The sequence below is a fragment of the Solea senegalensis genome, linkage group LG14 (genome assembly GCF_019176455.1).
Source record: "Solea senegalensis isolate Sse05_10M linkage group LG14, IFAPA_SoseM_1, whole genome shotgun sequence".
Classification (NCBI taxonomy): Eukaryota; Metazoa; Chordata; class Actinopteri; order Pleuronectiformes; family Soleidae; genus Solea; species Solea senegalensis.
In genome coordinates this window covers 8,764,860-8,786,882 of record NC_058034.1, presented here as the reverse complement: position 1 = coordinate 8,786,882, position 22,023 = coordinate 8,764,860, and the positions used below count along the sequence as shown (strand labels likewise).

General features: G+C 39.3%; 2 protein-coding genes across 7 annotated transcripts; both read right to left on the bottom strand.

Annotated features, from left to right (window-relative positions):
* Positions 1-378: 378 nt before the first annotated feature.
* LOC122780807 (afadin- and alpha-actinin-binding protein-like) lies at positions 379-6,270 on the bottom strand. 4 transcript variants are annotated; one of them, XM_044044129.1, is made up of 14 exons: positions 6,180-6,270; positions 4,926-5,046; positions 4,440-4,591; positions 4,079-4,282; positions 3,883-3,993; positions 3,643-3,778; positions 3,139-3,214; positions 2,733-2,913; positions 2,339-2,486; positions 1,923-2,056; positions 1,471-1,644; positions 1,216-1,333; positions 932-1,080; positions 379-798 (listed from the first exon to the last, which is right to left on the bottom strand). In XM_044044129.1, the coding sequence occupies exons 2-14, from the start codon at positions 4,942-4,944 to the stop codon at positions 769-771; spliced, it is 1,632 nt and encodes a 543-aa protein (XP_043900064.1). In that variant the 5' UTR covers positions 4,945-5,046; positions 6,180-6,270; the 3' UTR covers positions 379-768. The 4 variants fall into 4 exon arrangements, with proteins under 4 accessions (XP_043900064.1, XP_043900067.1, XP_043900066.1 ...); XM_044044132.1 differs by lacking the exon at positions 6,180-6,270 and adding an exon at positions 4,684-4,775 and having other exon boundaries at positions 4,926-6,172; XM_044044131.1 differs by lacking the exon at positions 6,180-6,270 and having other exon boundaries at positions 932-1,077; positions 4,926-6,172.
* Positions 6,271-7,242: 972 nt separating this feature from the next.
* Positions 7,243-19,464, bottom strand: nexn (nexilin (F actin binding protein)). 3 transcript variants are annotated; one of them, XM_044044120.1, is made up of 15 exons: positions 19,320-19,464; positions 16,982-17,417; positions 16,646-16,843; positions 15,370-15,454; positions 15,119-15,267; positions 12,557-12,754; positions 12,285-12,458; positions 11,884-12,072; positions 11,383-11,574; positions 10,714-10,758; positions 10,228-10,422; positions 9,899-10,120; positions 9,525-9,713; positions 9,035-9,398; positions 7,243-8,898 (listed from the first exon to the last, which is right to left on the bottom strand). In XM_044044120.1, exons 2-15 carry the CDS (start codon positions 17,360-17,362, stop codon positions 8,885-8,887), a joined length of 2,595 nt encoding a protein of 864 aa, XP_043900055.1. In that variant the 5' UTR covers positions 17,363-17,417; positions 19,320-19,464; the 3' UTR covers positions 7,243-8,884. The 3 variants fall into 3 exon arrangements, with proteins under 3 accessions (XP_043900055.1, XP_043900054.1, XP_043900056.1); XM_044044119.1 differs by having other exon boundaries at positions 7,243-9,398; XM_044044121.1 differs by lacking the exon at positions 10,714-10,758 and having other exon boundaries at positions 7,243-9,398.
* Between the last annotated feature and the right edge of the window lie 2,559 nt (positions 19,465-22,023).

Sequence of the window (22,023 nt, the reverse complement as noted above, 5' to 3'; positions counted from 1 at the left end):
TAGAAACAAATAAATCTACAATACAATATACATCACTGTAGTCAATATAAAAACCACTATGATGAACGCATACATTTCAAAGTGGTGAGAGGAATGTGCATTATCATTCACATGACTGTTGTGCGTTCACTGTCTACTACACATTATGTCATGTGTGTTACAATCTTCCTTTTAAACTGAAACACAAAGTATGCTAACAGCTATTTATGGAACATTTCCTCTATAAAACTAGAGTCATAATACACGTTTTAATAGTTTCTTTCAAGTTTAAACGCACAAAGGACAAAGATTGTTACGTAAATCTTGAGTTCTGGCAAACCAACCATCACTGGTTGACATAAAACATTCTAAAACAAAAAATTGTCAGTGACTTTAAAGTTACTGTTGTTCACTTATGGTTTTAATGGCATATGTTAATGGTACACCAAATTTTAGCTGCAGAAACAGCCAGAAAGCAACGTTTTGTTGCACTGCACTCATGCTGCTAAACATGAGCTATGACTCCCAAAGCAAAATGTATAGTATCGTCCAAATACTGTAAGTAATTACAAAATCTACCAACAAAAGGTAAGCAATGGAAAAAGAAACAAGAGCACATATAACTAGTTTGACTGCTACAGTATTTCATCACTTTACAATCTTGCCAGACAAAATGGCATGAAACAAAAAGTTGTTTGTTTCCTGTGTGAGTGTGTGGCCACTGTGGTCTTTGCTGTGGTTGAAGTGGAACATTTCCACAACAAAAGATGTTTGATTTCCTCATCACACTCAGTAGTCTTTGTCTTCGGTTTGCTCGAGCTGGAAATCACATTTTACAGAGAGTAAACAGAAGAGCAATTGAGCGAAAACATTTGTTGGTTAACTATATTTTGATTTATTTTCTTTTTTTCTTAATATTTTATGAATCACCACGCAAACAAAGACACTGTACCTTTTTCCTGGGATAAGGAACAGTGCGTGACGTGATGGCTGTGGATGGTGATGTGAGTGGGAAACATCCGTGTGCAGGAGAAGTCGTGTCAGATGGACATTTGACGAGCTCTTCTGGATCCATTGTCCCACTTGCTTCTGTTTCAGCTGCTAAAATAATATAAATAAATACTGCTTTAGGTCTACATGAGGATTCTTTATCCTCATTCATCCTGAATACTAAGTCAATATTTTAGTGCTAAGTTAGCTGTATCAGTAGATGATTAAACAGTCCACAACACTTACATATTAAAAAGGCACTTTTAGACTTTGACATCTGAGGTTTCTTTGAGTCTGCAAATGGACTTGAGTTTAAAAACTGGTGTTTCAGCCATGTCGCACGATCCTCCTCAAAGGCCTTCCTCTGTGAATGACACCATATATGAACTATGAAAACCTGAAATTATTATACATTTTTTGAACGTGTCCTTGGCCTCCAATATACATAGCTAAATTCCCATTTTATTTAAAAAATCTTGGAATAAATATCATTTATGTCACCTCATGACTCAGTCTTATGGCTGCTTCTGTGAAGTTCCTTCTCTCCCTCTCAAAGATCTTTCTCTGTTCCTCTAAGGTCCTCCACTCCTCTCTGAGGCGCTCTGTCTCCTGGGACATGTAGCGGTCACTCAACAAAGAACCAGTCTCCTCATCACATGGAGAGCTGAGCTGCTGCTGCAAGAAGTGATGAAAACAGTACAATGTGGTTCAGCTAAAAATGATTACAGAGGCATGATATCAATTAAAAAATGTCAGCAAACAGGTGCCATAGTGCTCTTAACCTCAGCCCATGTGTTTGGTATATAATTAATAACATTAAAAAGATACTACTAAAACTACTCAATTAACCAATAAAATGTGCGACAACAGATGGATTGAAAAAATACATTTGTCTCAGCAAAGTAACTTTGACTGAATGAATCCCACAGATTTGAGTGTAAACAGAGTTTTACCTGCAGCAGCTGTTGCTGTGTTTGGATAAAGTCTTTGCACTGCTGGATCTCCAGCTTCAATCTGTTCATTTCCTCCTCGTGAGTCTCTCGAGGAACAGCTAAAGTTTTACTCTCATCCACCTGAGCCAAAGATGCTGCACAAACAGAAAAAGTCCAACATTAAAACTATGTTTACATTAATCGTTTGCACATTTATATTTTACCTTCAATTGTCTGGAACATTATTGAAACATTCTTGTTGGCCTTTTAGTGTTTTCCATACAAACTGGGGTTTAAAATAGGATATTGACTAAGTAACACAAGTATTCTGATTGAACCTAAACTATGTCCAGAGTCTGCGGTTGCTTTCTTAGGTAAAAAAAATAGATTTGATCTAAAAAACTTGTTCATCAGGTCGTGTGCAGAGTGACGACTACCTTGGCTGTCCAGTCTTTCTACATGATTCTTGAGTCTTCTCCACTGGAGGCGAATACTGTTAGTCAGCTTCTCCCGAGCATGAACACAGTGCAGCTCTACGCTTTCCTTACTGGAGTCAAGCACTTCCTCTTCCTCGCCCGAGTCAGCCTTTCATGGTCATGAAAACAATGCATGAACACACCAGACAAAAATGCCTCCTACACTAAATAACAAGCATGAGGAAGATAATCAGCAATTCCAGTGGGTTGTTTCCATTTGTTATCATCTCACATTAGTTAGTTACATTAATCTCTATAAATAAATGAATAAACCATAACATAAGCATTTCTTGAGTTGAATAACATAGTTGAATAACATAGTTAATAAATAGAGAAAGAGGGGAGCGTTTCTAACCTGTACGCCGTCATCTGCTTGTTTATCATTCGTCACAGTCAATTTGGTTGAACTTAGAACAGACATCATGTCTTTTTTCATTTGCTGCAACACTTTCCTCATCTCTGCATTTTCCACTTCCAGCTCCCTCTGCCGGGCGTCGTAGTCACTCAGCAGAGTTCTGTACATCTCGCCTTCATGTCTGAAGAAAAGAAAGGTAGGGGTGTGTTTTTATTCATCAATAACAAACTGATAAAGTAACTCTTCCATCATTCAGGATCCAGCTATGATTAAAGCTCATGTTACCTGCTTGAGATTCAAAAGCAGAAAGACCAACTAGGTTTTATTACAGTGCCATTCTTTTCAATGACGTTTTTGTTTAGAAAATATCTTTCTTTTGAAACAAGGACACAAGACTTGAGCTTACTTTGCTTCTGTCTTTTCAGTTTTCCAAAGGCTTCTCTTTCCATCTGCTCTTCCAATGTTATTTAACACATCAATAGCTGAAAGCAACAATGACAAAGACACAAGGGATGAGAAAGACGAGCGAGCGTGTGGAGTTCCTTGGTGAGTGTGTGTGAAAACACAGCTTTTTTGAAGAAGAAGAATAAGTAGTATAGTGGTTCTGTAGTATAGTCCAACACATGAAGGAAGCAACGCCACTTCTTTCTGCTCATGTTTAACTTTCAATCACAACACTTGATTCTGTCGCCTTCATTTTAAACTTCAAACAAACTTAGAAAACATAGTCTTACATTAGATCAAACACTGCACTGAGGTCTCCCATAAGATAAAACTTACTATCTCTACTATCACAGCAGATAATCGTCTGATTAATCCCAATAATAAACCCAAAATAATTTTGAAGAAATTACATCAGCTCACACATTTATGAATGTAAAAGGTTCTACCAGGGTCAGAGAGATTTCACCTTGTTTCTTCTCCTTTTTACCGACCAGAAGTTGATGCAGATGCTCTTTTAGTTTGTTAAATTCTTTTTCCTTCTTCTTCATCTCATGGTTGTACTGACTCGCACGACTTGCAATTATGCTCTGAAGTTTATGCACCTGTCGAGAGTGAAATCAACATTTGTGATTGTGATTATTATATAGGACCTGTCATTCCATGTTCACTCAACACCATCAAAAGCAGTTTATTCCAAAGAAAGTACCTCTTCCTTTTCATTTCTCACAGCATTCTGCAAACTTTTCACTTTCAGCTGAAGCTGCCGTTCTTTCTCAACGAGCCCCGCGTTTTCTCTTTTGCAAACCTCGAGCTGCTCCTGTAAGAACAGAGCAAACGTGAACTATTGATAGTTATTGATAAGAAAAATGTCAATACGTGAGCGTTTTTAAATGTTACTGAACCGTTTGTCTGGTACTGGTGAGCTGAAGAAAGGCCACATTGCTGCTCAACTTGTGATGTTCCACTTCCAAGTTTTCCAGTGTTCGGATGCTTCGACGATGCAGCTGAATCAGGTCATACATGCAATTTATCACAGCCGTGACATTTAGCTCTGACCTGCACGACAACTCGGTCCAAACTGGTGTGAGGCCAAGCGATAACAGCTCCTACATATGTGAGGGTACAGCAAGAGACAAGCTTTTATGGATTATTCTGATCGTTACTAAAACAGGATACAGTGTCCTGTTCCAGATCATATTGTACATGTCTTAAACCACTGTACTAATACAACTAATGACCACAGACACATGTAACGTTACCCACCTGACTGATGTGTGATGCACACTCCTGCACATTGTGCTCTGTGCAGAAGCAGCTGAACATGTTGGAGCTTCTGTGCAGCTGGAGCGATGATTGGTAAAACTCTCTCAAGGGGGATGTTCTACATTCAGCAGAGGTGCCGTGAATGTCCTTGACTTCAACGAAAAGGGAAAAATATCATTCAAATTTATACAGCACATAGACCTATGCTTATAATTGACAAGGCTTTAGAAGAAAAGGAAAACACCTCATATATTATGCTGTAGGATTTGAGGTTACACTTGTGTCTGCAGATATAGACCAGCAGACGGAGGCAAAAGAAATGATGCAGGCAGAATACTATAGACACATAATCCAGACTTTGCATTATACAATATGCATAGTGCTATTCTTACTCAGTACATGATAATTTTGCAGCAAAAGCACCATCAATGTGTCACCTTCACACTGCATAAAAGTGGTGTTAAAAAGAAACGTGGGAAAACTCACCCAGCGAGGACTCTGGCATTGCTGCAGATCTGCCTTCAGTCTACGTGTCTGGATCATCTACCACATGTGTAGGACACACAAAACCCCCCCCACACACAGGATCCACCTATGCTGTCAGCTCCTGAAATAGAAGGTCAGATTAGCAGTACACATTTATCTCGGCGTGGATTACAGAGCAACTGCAGCAGCGACTGGTCGGAACAAGCAGCAATCTAATTATCAGAGAGTGAGGAAGCACATCCACGAGGGCTAATTCATGCATGTAACACAGAAGGAGAGTGGACAATAATGTGATCTGTGTAATGTGTAAAGTATTTCAAAGGTTACATGGAAGGACCCAGCCACAGTCTTATCTTAATGCTCTTATCATCAGCTGATCACATTAATCCCAGGCTGACTGTGGAGTGATTTGTCTGTAGAGTTGCAAAATCAAATCCACAACAAAACAGCAACAGCAACACTAGCTAGGCTGCAGTAGACAGAATGAACATATCACACTTAAAGCACAATTAAGGGCAATTCATCTCAGGACAGCAGTCAACAAAGCATAAGCAGAAATAATGCTTGTTTTTCTTTTTAAATATTTTAGCTGTTCGTTAATTTTAACTCATTAACTTTTCAGTTCAGTAATATTTTTTTCTTTCTTCTTTTAAGTCTGGTGTGACAGATGGCAAACCTACTTCAAGTATTAACCTTGAAAAAAAAAATGCATTTATGGTATTACCATTCCTCTGATCTTTTTATTCTCATATTACTTATTGCAGTAAGATGAACTGAAGTGAAGAGGGCATTAATGCAAGGACGCAAACTACTGTAAGTTTTATTCCGTTTTGTTTTATATTGTCTAATGCCAACGTCTGCCTATAAGTACTTTGTTTGCCTTTTCAATTGTGTCCTGCAAAGCACGTTGTGACTGTATTTTTAACCAATGTACTGCATACATTAAGTTTATTATCAATATTATGATGGAAAACAGGCACAGTGGTGTATTTATTCTGTTCAGTTAAGTTAAGTCTTTCCTTTGGTGCACTTGAAAGAAAATTGAGAGTTGAAACAGTTGTCTGTACGCAGTAAAGGACATATGTATACATAAATAAAGCTGGCAGGTGGCACCATATTGATGACTATAATCTGCACTATCAGGTCCACACGGAAAGACACAAGTGGACTTGTTACAAAAACAACAACACACGTCTGAAGTCTTTATTAACAGAGAACGTGATTCAGGATAAAAAAAAATGCGTGACCACTTACCGCTCGTTGAGTTTGGTCGTTTATATCCTATAGATGGTCGTTTCTTCACGACACAGGAACAGATATGAAGCCCTTGTTTCTCCCAACGACAGAAGCTGCTGCACACAATCCAAACAGCAGGGCATTGGCTGACTCGTCGCGTAGCAACCAAAAATGGCTCGATATGATTGGCTGCTGTCTGAGGGGCGTTTTAGTGTCTTTCCTTTTTTTTCCATTTTAACCCTTTGTAATCTTATGGAAGTCAACATGCACACATTTTTATTAGTTTGTCATTTGGACCAGCCAAACAGAAACATGCCCCCTACTACTACTACAAATAATAATAATAATACTCAAATACAGATATAATATGTATATATTCACATGGGGAACTTCTTTTTCAAGGTGACAAATCATTGCAACCCAATCCACAATGTTTCAGACTATTTTTATTGTTACTGTTATTGGAAGTTTGAATTTGATGAGGTTGACAGAACGTAACATATATAAGAGAATCTTCTGCTCATTCCTTTTCCCAAGTGTGTCAAGGAACTACAGGAACTAGTGGCCGTTTGTCTTTGTTTACATATTAAGTTTACACTTTAAAAATGAAAAACATACACACTATCCAGTTTGTCCTTTTGGCCCTTGTTTAAATAAATAGTAAATAGTATAAAATGTTTCTTGTCAAACTACAAAAGTCAAACTATTTTTTTCAAAAATATATAAAAATCTCATAAATTAGTTCTCAAAAAAATAGTGTACTTCAATTCAATAATCACAGCAAACATTGTTTCTCTCCATGTGTGTATTTTGTGTGTTTTGGAGAGAAGAGTCTGCTTGTCAAATGTTAATAACTACTGTACTTACATGTAAATGCGCGACAGGACCCAGTGTAGCTGCCTTCGTAACCTGGATGGTAATCCATTCTTAAGAGGAAGGGGCTGCTTTGTGTTTGTAGGAAATACGGCTCAGTGCATCACAAAACATACAGTTCTAACTCAAAGATAAAATCTCCCTTAAAACAGAGAACCTAATGAACTGTTGATCACTTATTCACATCTTAATCACGCCACACCTGAAGTGTTTTGTTCGTTTTATTAAAACATTTTCATATGACAAATATTCTAGACTAACCTAATGCTTTTTTTAAAACTATCAAACCAATATATGGTTACCTCCTTTCAAGCACAACTGAAGTATGTCAACTGTAACAAGAGAATTACATTCAAAAAGAAAAGGGGGGGTCTGTGCATGGAAAATCAACACATTAAAATTTAAATATGCTGCAATAAAAAAAAAAAAACACTTTAGCTTGACTTAAAAAGTATAATTGAAAATCAGGATGGATACAAGTTCAATTGTTGTGTTTGTGTTTGTTCCTCCAACACAGTGGGTTAGCTATTGATCGAATACCAGGAACCAAGTGAAAGGGTCCAGAAGACTGATTGGCATTGACGTAGTGGTCATGCGGTAATATTGTAGACAACCACACATGAGCATAGTTTCACTATATTATTCTTTAAAATCTGCAGACATGGATTTTAAACATTTCACTCAGTGACTCAGAAATAAGGTTTGCCTTATAACGACTATTGAAGTCAGTTACAAAACCCATTTCCAGGATAGTTGGGACACTTCCTAAAAATGCAATTAAAAAAAACTGTAACACTTAATCCGTTTAATCACCTTGAACAAACCTAAATGTATTTTACAATTGTATAAAAATGCAACACACTCAAAAACGTTGGTACAGCTGTCTAGACAGAAATGGTTATACAAGTAACACTGTGCTGGAAGGTTCCACAACTACCAGGTTAACAAGTGACAGTGTCAAGGTATAAACAAGGAGTATCTACTGAAGGCTTCATCCACACAAGGGTGGCTCGTGGATCAACAGTTTGCACCAAACTTCACGAGAGACTTTCAGTCAGTTCAAAGGGCATGTTTCTCTGTTCAACATTGTCTTCACCATTTAAAGCCACGGAATCTCAGCGTGTAAAGGCCAAGGACAGAAACTGCTGCTGAATGTGCAAGAACTATTGTATGAGAAACTGTCATTCTACTGTGATGGACAAAGCCACATTTAGAAAATCACTGGAAGCCAAGAGAAGGCCATATCTCCTCTCGGTGATTTAAAGTTTAGGATGTCAACCTTCAAATAATGTCTCAAAGATGACTTTGTTAGTACGTGGACTCATAATGGCAGCGCAGGTCTGCATCGCCTGCATTGGTACCGGGTGACTTCTGGTTTCGGGGGCCGTGACACAAAAACTACAACATTCACTTTACCCCACCCCCAAAACAAATTATACCACTTAGTATTTTATTGAATTTCCGGACAATGTCCCAACTTTTCTGTAAATGGGGTTTGTATTTTCAATATATCACTACAACAGTAGGGGCCTCTCAGTGAAGATAGTTTTTTCAATTTTTGCGCAACCCCTGGCATGGGGACGAAGAATCACGTCTGATTTTGGCACAAATATTATCCTACTCTTAACAGAAAGTGCAGCTTTATGAATGAGCAATATGTAAACAACATCTTGCCTTTATGTGTGTGTGTGTGTGTGTGTGTGTGTGTGTGTGTGTGTCCCTCCCTAAGGAATGCCAAGCATACTGCTATTTCCTTCCCTCTGCTGTTTGACCATACTATACCATGTGGGACAAAGATTTACAAAGGGAGTGAGAGACAACAGGGAAAGTTTCCAGAGCGTGGAAGGGCATCAGTAGTCATAAGCTGCAAAAAAGAAACACACAAGCAGTTATACACATCTGCCTTGTAGCCCAGGTTCGCAGGGAAGAGGAACATGCGATCCACTTCACACAGATGCTGAAGTATCATGAGGCATGCAGTCAAACCAAGGTTGTCTTACTTTCTATTGTGAGGATGCATGTACTTGCTGCTGTGCCTCTGCTGTTCACAGCCTTGCACATGTACTCTCCCTCATCCTCGGGGAAGGTTTCCGGCAGGTACAGGCAGTATGTCTCTCCTCTATCTATATACTGATAGTCCTCACAGTCCTGAAGCATCTCCCCCTCAAACCACCAGGTGACCTCTGGCTTTGGCTCGCCGGTTATTTTAACAGTGAACCGAACCGGCTCCGAGTCCACCACCGATTGATTTTTGAGCGGCTTTTTAAACAAAGGAGCCCCAGACCTGGCGTGATCCTCCTCGTCCTCGTAGGCGGCAGAGCCATTGATGATGCTACCCTCCTCATCCCCATCATCCTCCTTCTTCTGCAAACAGATGACAACAGGAATGACAAGTGTTTGCCAGTGTAAAAATGACCCTAAAACACACTTGTTAAGCTGTCATGCAACACTCATACTGTACATATATGGCCATGAACATGGAAGATTTACTTTTTGGAGCGCAGCATCAATCTCCTGTTGCTCAAACTGCATCCTCTGCAGCTTCTGCTCCTCTATCCTCTTCCTCTCCTCCTCTTCTCTGGCTTTAGCCATTTGCTCAAATCGAGCTCGCATGTCCACCTTCTGTTTGAACGGTGATTCTTCGGCCCTGAGTGGAGTTGATTCTCCTCCCTCATCCTCCTGAAAAACGACAACTTCAACATGTGAAACCTAGATAATAGCACCGTTTATGTGAAAAGCATGACAGAAACCTAACACCTTTAGGCATAATCAATGAACAAGACAAGAGGAATCATTTCGTAATTTGGTCTCCAAACTGTCAAATTATACTAATGGCATCTTTGTTTAATGTGGGGTCATCTCACCTCCTGGAACCTCTCAGCCTCTCTCTCTTTAATTTCATCATCAACCGCCTTCCTCCGTGCTCTTTCCATCTCTATCTTTTTCTGAATTTCCTCTTCTGTCAGCTGCTTGATCTTCTCAAACTTGGACTTGAGGTTTTTGGCCTGAATGGAGCCGGTCCTCTTAAGCTTTGTCAGTTCTTCATATTCTTTGCTCACGACATCTGAGCTTTCATTTACTTCGTCCTGTGAAACAGAAGCCAATTTAACTGTAGTTATAGAGCATGCCACAGGGGCCCCAAGCATTGGATTTGCATGTTTGTCATATTTTAAAACATTTGTTCCAGACTGACCTCGCCCATCTCTTGTCTGAGCTGCTCAAATTCCTGCTTCTCTTGCTCCATTTTCTTTTTGCGTTCCTCTGCTTTACGTCGTTTCTCAGCTTCCGCCTTCTGTTTCAGCAGCTCCTCAAAGTTTATCTCCAGTTTTCCTGGATGCAATGCTTCCTGAGACTCACTCTTCACCATCCCTTCTTCCTCATTTTCTACCTGCACAGATGAAGGCAAATATTTCCGTTTGGAAGAGAATCAACTGACCCGAGTGTTGTGACCATGATGAATGAACATGCCAGTCCAACTACTTACCCACAAGTAAGTTTAAAAAAAAAAAAATGGAAGCATAGCCATTACATTACATAAAAACACAACACATCATCATCTAGAGATGATGATGTGTTTTTAAATGAGATGCGTTCTTAATAGCATAGTGTGCACTTTGTGAACAATTGTTGTTTCAGATTTTTCTTTGAAAGTGTACATTTGAAATTGAAAATATCTTACTGTTTCATCTCCATACGCAGACATTTCTTGATCCAGGCCGGGGCTCTTAAAGAAATAATTTGGAAAATGGAATGCAGGTGTACAATTCAAGCCCAAAAGAATGATATGCAAACATGCAGCAAATGTATTATTCCCACATCTAATTAGAATCCTATTGTGACTGAAGTATCAGTTTAATGTAGAGCAGAACTACTTTGATCCTAACTAATATTAATTTGGGTGGCTTTTAATGAATATTACTGTGCTGTACACATAGTCACTCACTCACTCATTCACTCCACACACACTATCCTCCACATGAGGGTTGCGGGGTCGCTGGTGCCAATTCCAGCTGACGTAGGGTGAAAGGTCGGGATATACCTTGGACAGTTCACCAGTCCATCGCGGGGCCACAAAGAGACACACAACCATCCACTCTTACACTCACACCTACGGTCAATTTAGAGTGTCCAAATTGCCTAATCCCCAAATCTGCATGTTAAGATTTCACTTTAAAATATTTCTGTAATGCATGGTTCCCCCTGTTTTACATAGGAAAGAGCAGCAGCAGCAGCAGCAGCAGCAGCAAATTAACTCTAATGTTTTAGAACAATAAAACAGTTCTGACGTTATTAGTGATCAGCCAAATACATGCACACTACTGTCATTCACTGACACATGTGCACTTACCATACTCTTGCGGGCCTCAGCGAAAAGCCTCTTCTCTTCTTCCAGTCTCTTCTTGGCCTCCTCCTCGGCTTTCTTCTGCTCTTCTTCTCTTCGCTGGCGTTCCAGCTCCTCAAAGCTGGCACAAATCTTCCCAGGTTCACTGCCCTCCAGGTTCAACAAGGCCATCAGCGCCTCATCGTCCTCATCGACAAGCTGCATCAAAAGCACAAGGGTAACTCTTAAGACCTGTAGATAAAATGTGGCTGATGGTGTAACCATCTGTTACCAGTTTTATGTGACATATTCTAACTGTGTTTCAAATAATTGCTAGACATTTTGGTATATACACATTGTGGTGGAGAGGTAGATAAAAGAGATGAAAATTTTGTACATTGGGGAACCAGAAGCTAACAAAACCCACAAAAGCCTCTAATGCTCATTAATTAGCATCATATATTATGATAAGGCATCATTATAAATGTCAGTTGTCTATTTGCTATGATTTATGGGAGACATATTGACCATGCTCTTTCTGGCTTGAGCAAAAGCTCTCCTCTCCTCCTCCATCCGTCTCTTGGCCTCCTCCTCTGCCTTCTTGCGCACTTCTTCAACTCTTTGCCTCTCCAGCTCTTCAAAGCTCAACCTCAGTTTTCCCGGTCGGACCTCGTCTTTGTCTTCCTGGGACGCCTGAGCATCTTCCTCATCGTCTCCCTGATGATACACAGACGCCATTAACTCCATTAACTCCATTAAAAGGCATCCAAAAATGCTCTGCTATTCAGGTTATCCTAACAGCAACTTTATTTGACTCATTTTGGGTGCTCGTGAGTATCAGGATATTGAATAAAAAAATTATTGAATTACATAATTCATTGCAAACTCTCAATTAATGTTTTTTTTAAAGTGTTTAAATGTTTTTCTACCATTTCGAGCCTGGCCTCCTCAAAAGCTTTCTTCTCTTCAATCAGGCGGCGTTTGGATTCCTCCTCAGCGAGCTTCTTCCTCTGCTCCTGCCTTTCTTTCTCCAGCTCCTCAAACGTCATCTTCAGCTTTCCGGGAGCCATCTGCACCTTCTCTGAGGGCTTTTCCTCGTCATCCTAAAGCCAAGTAAATGTATACATGATATATATAAAAATATAAGCATACAAATGTTAACAAAAATGGCCCGTATTAATTTATTCATCCCAACTCGTACCTGCACAACAGAGCGCCGCTTGGCTTCCCTGAAGGAGTGTTTGTTTTCAATGTACCGTCTCTTTTTCTCCTCCTCTGCTGCCTTCTTCAGTTCGTCCTCCCGATTCTTCTCGATATCTTCAAAGTTCATTTTGATTCTTCCCGGAGTTCGTGATGACTTCGCTGGAACCACCCGTACCAGGATGGTGTCATCTCCTTCCTAAAATTTAGATAATATAATATTAATTCATTGTCTACAGCTTTATCCTCCATATGAGGGCTCCAGGCCGCTGGAGCCAATCCCAGCTGACATATGGCGAAAGGCGAGGTTCACCCAGTCCATTGCAGGGCCAACATACAGAGACGAATAATCATTCACTCTCAACTCACACCTGCGCAGAGGTGGGAAGAGTGCTGAAATATTCTACTCAAGTAAAAGTACCACTATTTTGCTTATTTAAAAGTTACTTAGGACACATATCTCACATTAATCGTTTTTAATTAGGCAAATAAGGCAAAACTTTACCAAATGAAGTGCTGACTAAATAAAAGATGAAAACATAATGTATCAGTCAAAATGGGTCAAAGGTCACAAGTGCTTTCTCACTCAGGGACCTTAAATAGTGTCTGTCCTCGCCATTCACCTGTCCTCGTTATTCACCTGCCCTCATCATCTTTCATCTGTCCTCATCATTCACCTGTCATCATCATTCTCCTGTCCTCATCATTAACCTGTCCTCATCATCATTCACCTGTCCTCCCCATCATTCACCTGTCCTCCCCATCATTCACCTGTCCTCCCCATCATTCACCTGATTTCAGGTCAACATTTTTGTTTTACTCAGTAACAGATGTGATTTAAACCATAGCAAAGTACAGCACTTCCAAAAAAACATACTTCAGTAAAAGTAAAATTACAAATTTTAAAGATTACACAAAAAACCGACTCAATTACAGTAAAGCGAGTAAATGTTATTCATTACTGTCCACTTCTGCATCTACGGTCAATTTAGAGTGTCTAATTAACATCTGTGTGTTTTGGACAGTGGGAGGTAACCAGAAAACCTGGAGAAAAACCCACTCATGCAAACTCCACACACAGAGAGCCTTGGTCGGACCAGGTCGCGAACCCAGTAAAAGGAAGCTGAATTATGGTCCTAATTAGGGTGTCATGTACACATTTTCAGCTCTTTTGTATGGTGTAAAAACATACCAATCAGTGGTAAAAGAAAAAACCCATTCAGGTCACTGACAGTGTTCACCCAACACACACAGACGGGACACAAGAGCATGTGGGGGGTAGGATTCAACTCCATTGGCGTAATGTCACCATTTGCAGTAGGTCAGAGGATGGGTGTCAGTCTTAGATAGCAGAGTCTAATTTAGTCACAGTAAGGGGGTCTCAAGCTAATTTAGTCGCAGGGAGGTGTGGGAGACAGTTGCCAGTCATCTGCTGTCCACACCTGGCAGCTCTGTTCTAGTGTTTGACTGTTTTCACCAAGTCAAAGCTTGTGAACATTGTTAACTGTTAGACAGCTGCTGATGAAAAATCTAACGCATTCTGTTTCAGATGACAGATGACGCACAGAAAGTTTGAAGAATACAGTGAAAATGGAATGTGACCCACTGTGAATAACATGTATTCAGCAAAAAAGCACGAAAGCCCTTTAGTAAATTGTTTTTAGAATCATTTATGAGTCATTATTAATGCTGTTTCAAAACTCATATTTCAATCCATTTTTGAAGGAATTTCATAGAATACAAAAATGAAATTGGCTTCATAATATAAATATATGTAAAAACACAGATTTTAATTTTTGAATACTAGAGATGGCTCAAACTACCACTGTTTTGTGTCTGATACTGATACTGATATCACAACCTTGAATTCTCGATCATGATATTAGTCCGAATCTTTATCTTTCTTTTGCTGTTATTAAGATATTGACATGGAAGACTTTTTATAGATTGTATTATATTTGACCTTTTCACGTTTTTCGATATCTAGTCCTGTGATTTTGGCCAGCATACCGATACTGTTAGTGTATCTGCTAATTCTTACTAAATGTTATACAAATGTAGTAAAACCCTTAAACCCTTAAAATTCAGTGGCACAGTAACTATGACACTGTCCTAGAGTGGAATTAGGGCAAATCAGGGGCAGGTAATTGTTTTCAACTGCCAATCAGCCACAAGATAATTCAAGTTGCCAAGACCTAAACCGCCTGTCTGATGGTTTGATTCACAATTTTTAATTTCTAGTACGCTGTAATGTACTTGTGATTTTCAGATCTACCACAAGTCTTACTTAGTGAGATAAACTAAAGCAGACATATTTACCAGGAGTTCAGCCACTGCTCATGTCAACAATCCTTCTGGTGATTTCAGACCTATATCCAGCCTCTGCCAACTGTTTGGATCTCAAACACCACTTAAAATAACTCATCCGAGTGGCAGCTGAGGATTACCTGAATCGTTATAGTCACAAGTGCACCACTCTCATCAGAGAGGCAGTGACGAGCCACCTGGACATGCTGTCCAACTGCCCAGCACAACAAAATTCACCCCAGCTTCATTGACTTACCTCGGCTGCTTTCTGAGCCAGTTCCTTCTTGATTTTGGCTTTTTCCATGTAGTCCTGGGTTTCCCTTTTCTTCCTCTCCCCCTCCATCCTCTTCCTTTCCACTTCCTGTCTTTGCTTTTCCATTTCTGCAAACTTCCCCTTTACACTACCTGAGGGATTTCACATAGCACGACACAAGGCTTCAGTTTCCCCCTTTTCCTCCAACATCCTTCTCTGAATCTCCATATTTCAGATGTGTGTGTGTGTCTTACCTGTGATTTTGGGGACATACGATTTTTCCACCTTCACTGGTTTCACCTCTTCCTCCTCATCACTGGATGCAAGAAGCTCTTTTATCTGTGGTAGATCAGACGTAAAGTATAGTGAGACTACGCTTTAGCCTGGATCATCTCCTTTGCCACTGTGGAGCCATGCTGGTCCCAGCAAGAACACAGGCCTAATCCCTGCTAATAGGTGGATCATGTGACCTGCACATGGACCTGTGATTGGGCTATGATGCTGCTGCACAGACAGGAGATGAGCTTTGGGTTGCTCTGTCCAAGCAGCACTGATAATCCACTCACATAACACACTATTACTGCATTTATGTCACCCCAAACGATCCTGAGAAAACGCTTCCCCACCCTGTGAATTCATCAATCTTTGGCGCTTAAATTGTTCACAGACAGTTTTTAAATCAGAAAGCAGCTTCTCTACATTTCAATCTCATGCATTTGTACATGCCCTGCTGCTTTTAGTGCATCAGTCAGGCCAAGACACAAATCTGTGATTTGTTATTCAATTTTAAGAACTTCATGTGATGTCTTTAAATACATTTTTTGTCACTTTACAATCTTGAAGATGAAAAAAAACATGTGCTGTTCTTAAGTGCAGTCCTGAAATCAGTTTGCTTTATTTGAGAACTTGAGAATTGCCATGAGAATTGTTGCATTTTAAAGACGATATCAATTTAAAGAAGTTGTATTGGTTTGTTGCTGCATATGCTGGCGTAGGTTAAGACTGAATTAATCTACTCAGCATTACGTTGACGTAAATTAGCCATACATTTGCCAACAACAGCTTTAACATTATCTATAGATTACTGCATCAATAACTATAATTAAGTTTTGTTAATGCTTTAATGCATACACTTTACCTTTGTAAATATTTGAATACGGCTTCAGTAAAAGAAAAAGGTGTAAAGATGTTTTTCCTGTCCTTATTGACCATCAACACAATTGGTGTAAATTTGGGATTGGATTTATAATTTTTAAATAAATGTATGCATGTATTTTCAATTCTGGATCCACTGGAGCATTAACAGGGTTAACAGGGTTTCTTTAAAAATCAAACACAGAGCAAAGTGTGAATATTATACAGAATAAAAATGATTAATAAATGTTAATTGTATGGAATGCTGTGAATGGTGTTGCAGTGCAGTGTAGAAAACAGTGAATTCTCACTCAGACTGGCAGCCTTGTCACCCCGTCATGCCTCATCATGCATGCAGGTCACAGTCAGAGGTTAGTGGGGTTATCTATCTTTGACCTGCTGCTTCCTGCGGTTCCACTCTCGCTCCTTGATAAATTGCTCTTTTCTCTTCTGCTGCTCTTCGTTGTTCCTCTTCCGGCTGCGCTCCTCCCTGGCCTTCTGCATGGTCTCAAACTTGTTCGTCACATCTCCCTTGTCTTTGTTCAGCTTGGGTACGTAGCTTCTGGCGATTGGCTTTCTGGTTCGTAGAAGTTTCTGTCATTCAAGAGTCAAAAGAAGAAGAAAACACATAAGAAAAAATGTCTTATATAGAGGAGGGGGACTTGTTTCCCTGCAGGGCAGTTTACATATGGAAGGGAATCAAATCATCTAAGATGTAAATTTCTGTCTCACCTCTTTTTTAATTGCCAAATCAGACATATTCTGGTCTTCATTTGTATCCGGTTGTTCATCGTTCTTCTCTCCATCCTCTGCGTCACCGGGAACGGAATCTGATTCCATCTCGGCTGAACCTTTTTCTTTGTGCTTCACACCATTCATATGTGGCTTGTCTGTCTCAGTATTTTCTTTATTATCCTCGTGACAGGCCTTTTCCTCTTTGTCTTTGTCTGACGTCGTCTCACTTTTCTCCTCAGTGTTGTCGTCATCTTCGTTAAGGGCCACGTCTACCTGTGCAGTATCATCATCTTTGTTTTCTGCGTCGCTCATGCTGAGTTCATTGTCATTTTCAGTGTCTTGGGCAACGACTGCCGTAACCTGTGCCACCTCCGTCATGTTTGTGCCAAAATGACAAGTTGACAAACAGGCACTGATTTAAAAAAAATGTTACCTGTAAAGCAAATGAGGAATAGGGCAAATGTTACAGTATTCTTGTGATATCTTAAATTTAAAGGGTGAGTGTGTAACATGTAGGAGGTTTTATTGGCAGAAATTAAACATATTACCCACAAGTATGTTTGTATATGTGTATAATATTACTTTCAAATATTAAAATATTGGTTTTCATAGCCTTATAATAAGTCTTATATGTAGTTGAGGTATATAAAACATCTTTCTTCGAAAAGAGAGGTGGTGAATTGAGGAGTCCTCCATTTGTTGCATTCTGCAGCCTCATTAAATGTCATCAATCTTTACATCTGGACGATTAATTGATTGATGCATTGCTTTTGAAATCAAATATAAACAACATTCAAATGGCTACGAAGGAAGCTCTCTCTTCTCCTCATGATTCTTTTCATATTAATAAATGACACGTTGTGTGTACTGATAGCAGTTACATGGTTTAGTATTGTTTGTCTATTTGTGCATTTGAAAATATCAAGATTCAAACCAAGTATATTTTAGTAAAATCTTGGCCAGATCTGTCATAATCTGTGTTTTCATTACATATTAACACCTACATTAATAAATTCATGAACATTTGATATGCACCTAATCTGGTGCTGGGATGTACAGTATATGTCTAACAGGCAGAATTCGGGGTGAAAAGAGCTGCTAAACTTCCACTTGTTGAGAAGGAGGGCAGTGGAAGCTGGCTGACCTCTATTAATAGCCCACTTGCGAGTGCAGGACATGTGATCATTGCTATTTCTGATGAGTGATAGGCAGTAAGACACATGTCGCCCCACAGACCTTAACAAAATGGCCAGACAAAGAGTCAGACAACTGGATGAATGAGGGACTGTTAGTCTGCCAAAACGTCAACTGCTGCTGTTTATCAGTGTCCTCAAGTACCTTTTTTTTCTCTCCAGCTATGAGGATCATAGTGTGCATGATTCTGCCTCTCTGTGTGAACCTTTGGTGTACCATGGTACACAAAGACATGAATCACAGTGTAGCCAGTGTTTCTGATTAATCTCATCTCATATCACAGTATTCATGTTCTGCTTCTCAGTGTCAACAGTGTCAACATGTCGGCTGGCTTCAGTGGTGTAAAAATGTTGTTTTATAAAGAGTGGTATAGTTGTTATGAGTCTTTTAATCTGTCTGTCAATAAAGGGTGTTTGCAAATGTGATCAAGTTTTGAAATCACAGTAACTTATTTAACCAAAGTGTTATATAAAATCATGTTTATCGTTCAGCTATATATGTGTTTATGTCTATATATACGTATATATATATATATACGTATATATATACATACATATATATGTATATGAATATATATATATATATATACATACATATATTGACTAATCACCTAGCAGTGTGTCATCTACATACATGCCCAACTTCAGCAGCAGTAACATGGAGGTGAATGAGAGACAAAATAAAACAGTTGTATCAGATCATAATCATGTGACACTTGCAAAACTGCAGCCTGTGACAGTGATTACTGTGTTGTGTTTTGATAAATGCAGTATTCTGACTCATTCAACATTCAACTACATTATCTTTCATAATACGTTCTTGGTGATTTGATGGTTGCAAGAAAGAAAGAAAGAAAGAAAGACGTTTGTAGGTTAAGGTTTGGTTGGTGGTCCTATTTCTGTACTCAGCTGGCAGAACAGATCATGACTGTCTCTGAAAACGTGTGACACACATATGAATATGTCAATGTCTAACAAATAAATATATAATAATATTTAGTCACGTCTACCTACTTTTTTTTACTAACATAATTGCAATTGGCAATTTGACTTGACAATGAATAAAAACGAATATATTGTGCTAAGTAATGATGCTCAGTCAAATCTTTTCCATCTACATTATCGATTAAATCAGCGTTTACCTGTTGAGTGTGCTGTCGTCCTCCTGCTTGTGGTTTAAAAAATAATAATTAAGTAATCCTTTGGGTTGTTATTAAAAATAAAAACGACGCCACAGTTTGACGGAGCGGAACAATCCGAGATGCGACTACTCGACCGACTGCTCGGTGTGGGTGTGCGTTTCCATAAAAGTACCGTTACTTTCTACCGGATACTGCATTCCGCGCGCGCCTGCTACAGGTTCAGCTGTTGCCACGCGCACTCACGCACGAGTGCACCCAAGCTTCCGCCCTGGTCTCTTGAAGCCGCAGCTGCATCGAAAATTTTAATAACAGTTGTAATTTAATTTTGATTAATAGGATAAAGTCAGTGGTTGTCGCCAGTGGTTAGTGATGGTGTCGCTCCTTCATTTATTCACATTTTATTATGTTTATCATTTTAACATTTGTGTGTGCGTCGTTTTCTTTGTTTATTATTTTTATATATATTTTTATATATTTTTATTTTAATATTTATGTATTTACATTTGTACCCCGGACTTTTGACAACCATTCTGTTTTCATATACATTTAGCATAAAATAATGTATAATTTTGATGTGTCATGAGTCTGTATTTTATTAATGTTTTAGATTGGTATTTATGAATACTTTCTTAATATTCCAATACTAATATTATTATAACATTTTAATTATTTTGTTACTTATAAAAAAATGTGCAACTTGGGTCCTGGTACTTATGGGAGGGATTTTTAAATGTACAACATGTAACATTTAGTGACATTTATTACAGCTGAATATCCCTCACTTCTCACTTCCCTTGCGTGGCCTTCAGTTACCATAAAAACACAAAGATATTTAGTTTGTCCCTTGTGGTCTACTGTAAAAACATGGTGGTCCAAAATGGTGCAACCCCCCTCGAGCTGACCAAGCTCCTGCTATGAATGTAAAAAGACTGAAAAACAACAATTCATGCAATCATGTGATTGTGCACATAAAACATTTATGAATAATTATTTTTATCATCAATTTCTGCCAAATTAAAGTAATTTCAGCTTTCAGTCTGTTGTTGTTAAGCCATACCTTTGCACCAAGCTTTAATTTTCAACTTTAAACACTGGACCTTTCATCTAATAATCAAACGTTTAATAAATGTGTATGTAGTTTTATGCAGTTATGACCTACAGACATTTCAAATCCTATTTATCGAGAGTTCTTATCTGTGTATCTGCTTATAAGCTGTATTAGTGGGTTGTAAGCGTTTATGAATTGTTCATTGTTTTGCTATAGCAAAGAAATGACTGGACCCCGTAGTGTGCGAAAGACTGTCTTCTGGTGAGGTCTATTTTTTTTTCACAGACTGAATCGTTATCTTCATGTCGGCCTGGTAGAGCCAAGATTCCTGACCTGTCTTCTAAGAGAAACTCCAGCTTCCGCATTGTTAAGATAATATGATAACCTGTTTCTACTATGCAGTGATGGTTGAACCATTTCAACGTGGTCACAAGTTGTTAAAAAAAAACATGCATGCCTGACAAAGCTTACAGTATAAGCGTTTCACCATAGTCCTGATATTCAGTGGGTGAGTCAGTCAGTCAGTCATCATCTAACCGCTTTATCCTCCACCAGAGGGTCGCGGGGGGTGCTGTGCCAATCTCAGCTACATCGGGCGATAGGCGGGGTACACCCTGGACAGTTCGCCAGTCCATCGCAGGGCCACACACAACTAGAGACAAACAACCATTCACTCTCACACTCACTCCTACGGTCAATTTAGAGTGTCCAATTTACCTAATCCCCACATTGCATGTTTTTGGACTGTGGGAGGAAGCCGGAGAACCCGGAGAGAACCCACGCACACACGGGGAGAACATGCAAACTCCATGCAGAAAGGCCCTTGTTCCAACCGGGGCTCGAATCCGGGTCTTCTCGCTGCAAGGCGAGAGTGCTAACCATTACACCACCGTGTGGCCCCAGTGGGTGAGTCTTCATTTAAATTAGGATGTGTGATAATCACTGCTGTACACACACCTCATCTGAGCCAATGACTCCATGCACAACTACTGACTCACTGACCAAACAAGCACAGCAGTTTGAGTCCCCGCTCAGGTATTCCAGGAATTTTACAGACTTTTGAGGTGACACAGGAAAACCTTTAGTGATCCTATGTGCACCAAAGTAAGTATGGCGTAATGTGCTGTATATTGGTTTGTATGCTGTGATGCAAAGGTGCCCAATGAATGAAATGTGTGATACCAATACATAACAAGATAAATGTGAGCGGAAACTGTGAATGTTTCATAATTTCAGCAATCATTTATTGTGTCCCATTAGAGCTGCTACGGTTTTGGGAAAACCCCCAACAACAGGTTCAAGACTTCCACTAATACTATACTCAGAAACCTGATAGGCAGTGTATCATTGAAGGAAAAAGAAATGTAAAGGGTCTCTGTCTGTAAAAAGTAAATAATTAAGGACCACAGAATTCAACAAAAGTCCAAACAGAAAAAAAAACTAAACATAATATTTAAGGACTTAAAACTACGCAGTCACTGACTATATAGACATTATACACTTTGGACCTAACATCTTCACTGTATGCAATGATGTGAGTGTTTGGAAAACAATAATCAGTTTTAGTCTCAACTGATATGTTTTGCAGTTACTCTTTTCACCACCTCAACGTCTCTTCTGGAAACCCTTTGGGCAACCGGGGCTTCATCCTCCTGT

Bases quoted from the DNA above. Each gene is read 5' to 3' on its own strand.
- LOC122780807 (XM_044044129.1), bottom strand. The intron at 2,914-3,138 runs GTAAGCTCAAGT...TCTTTTCTTCAG, and splicing joins ACTGAAAAGACAGAAGCAAA to ACATGAAGGCGAGATGTACA. The intron at 1,081-1,215 runs GTAAGTGTTGTG...ATATTATTTTAG, and splicing joins TAAAAGTGCCTTTTTAATAT to CAGCTGAAACAGAAGCAAGT.
- nexn (XM_044044119.1), bottom strand. From the start codon at position 17,362: ATGACGGAGGTGGCACAGGTTACGGCAGTCGTTGCCCAAGACACTGAA. The intron at 16,844-16,981 runs GTGAGACAGAAA...CTTGAATGACAG, and splicing joins ATTTGGCAATTAAAAAAGAG to AAACTTCTACGAACCAGAAA. The intron at 12,073-12,284 runs GTAGAAAAACAT...GTGTATCATCAG, and splicing joins AGGAGGCCAGGCTCGAAATG to GGAGACGATGAGGAAGATGC.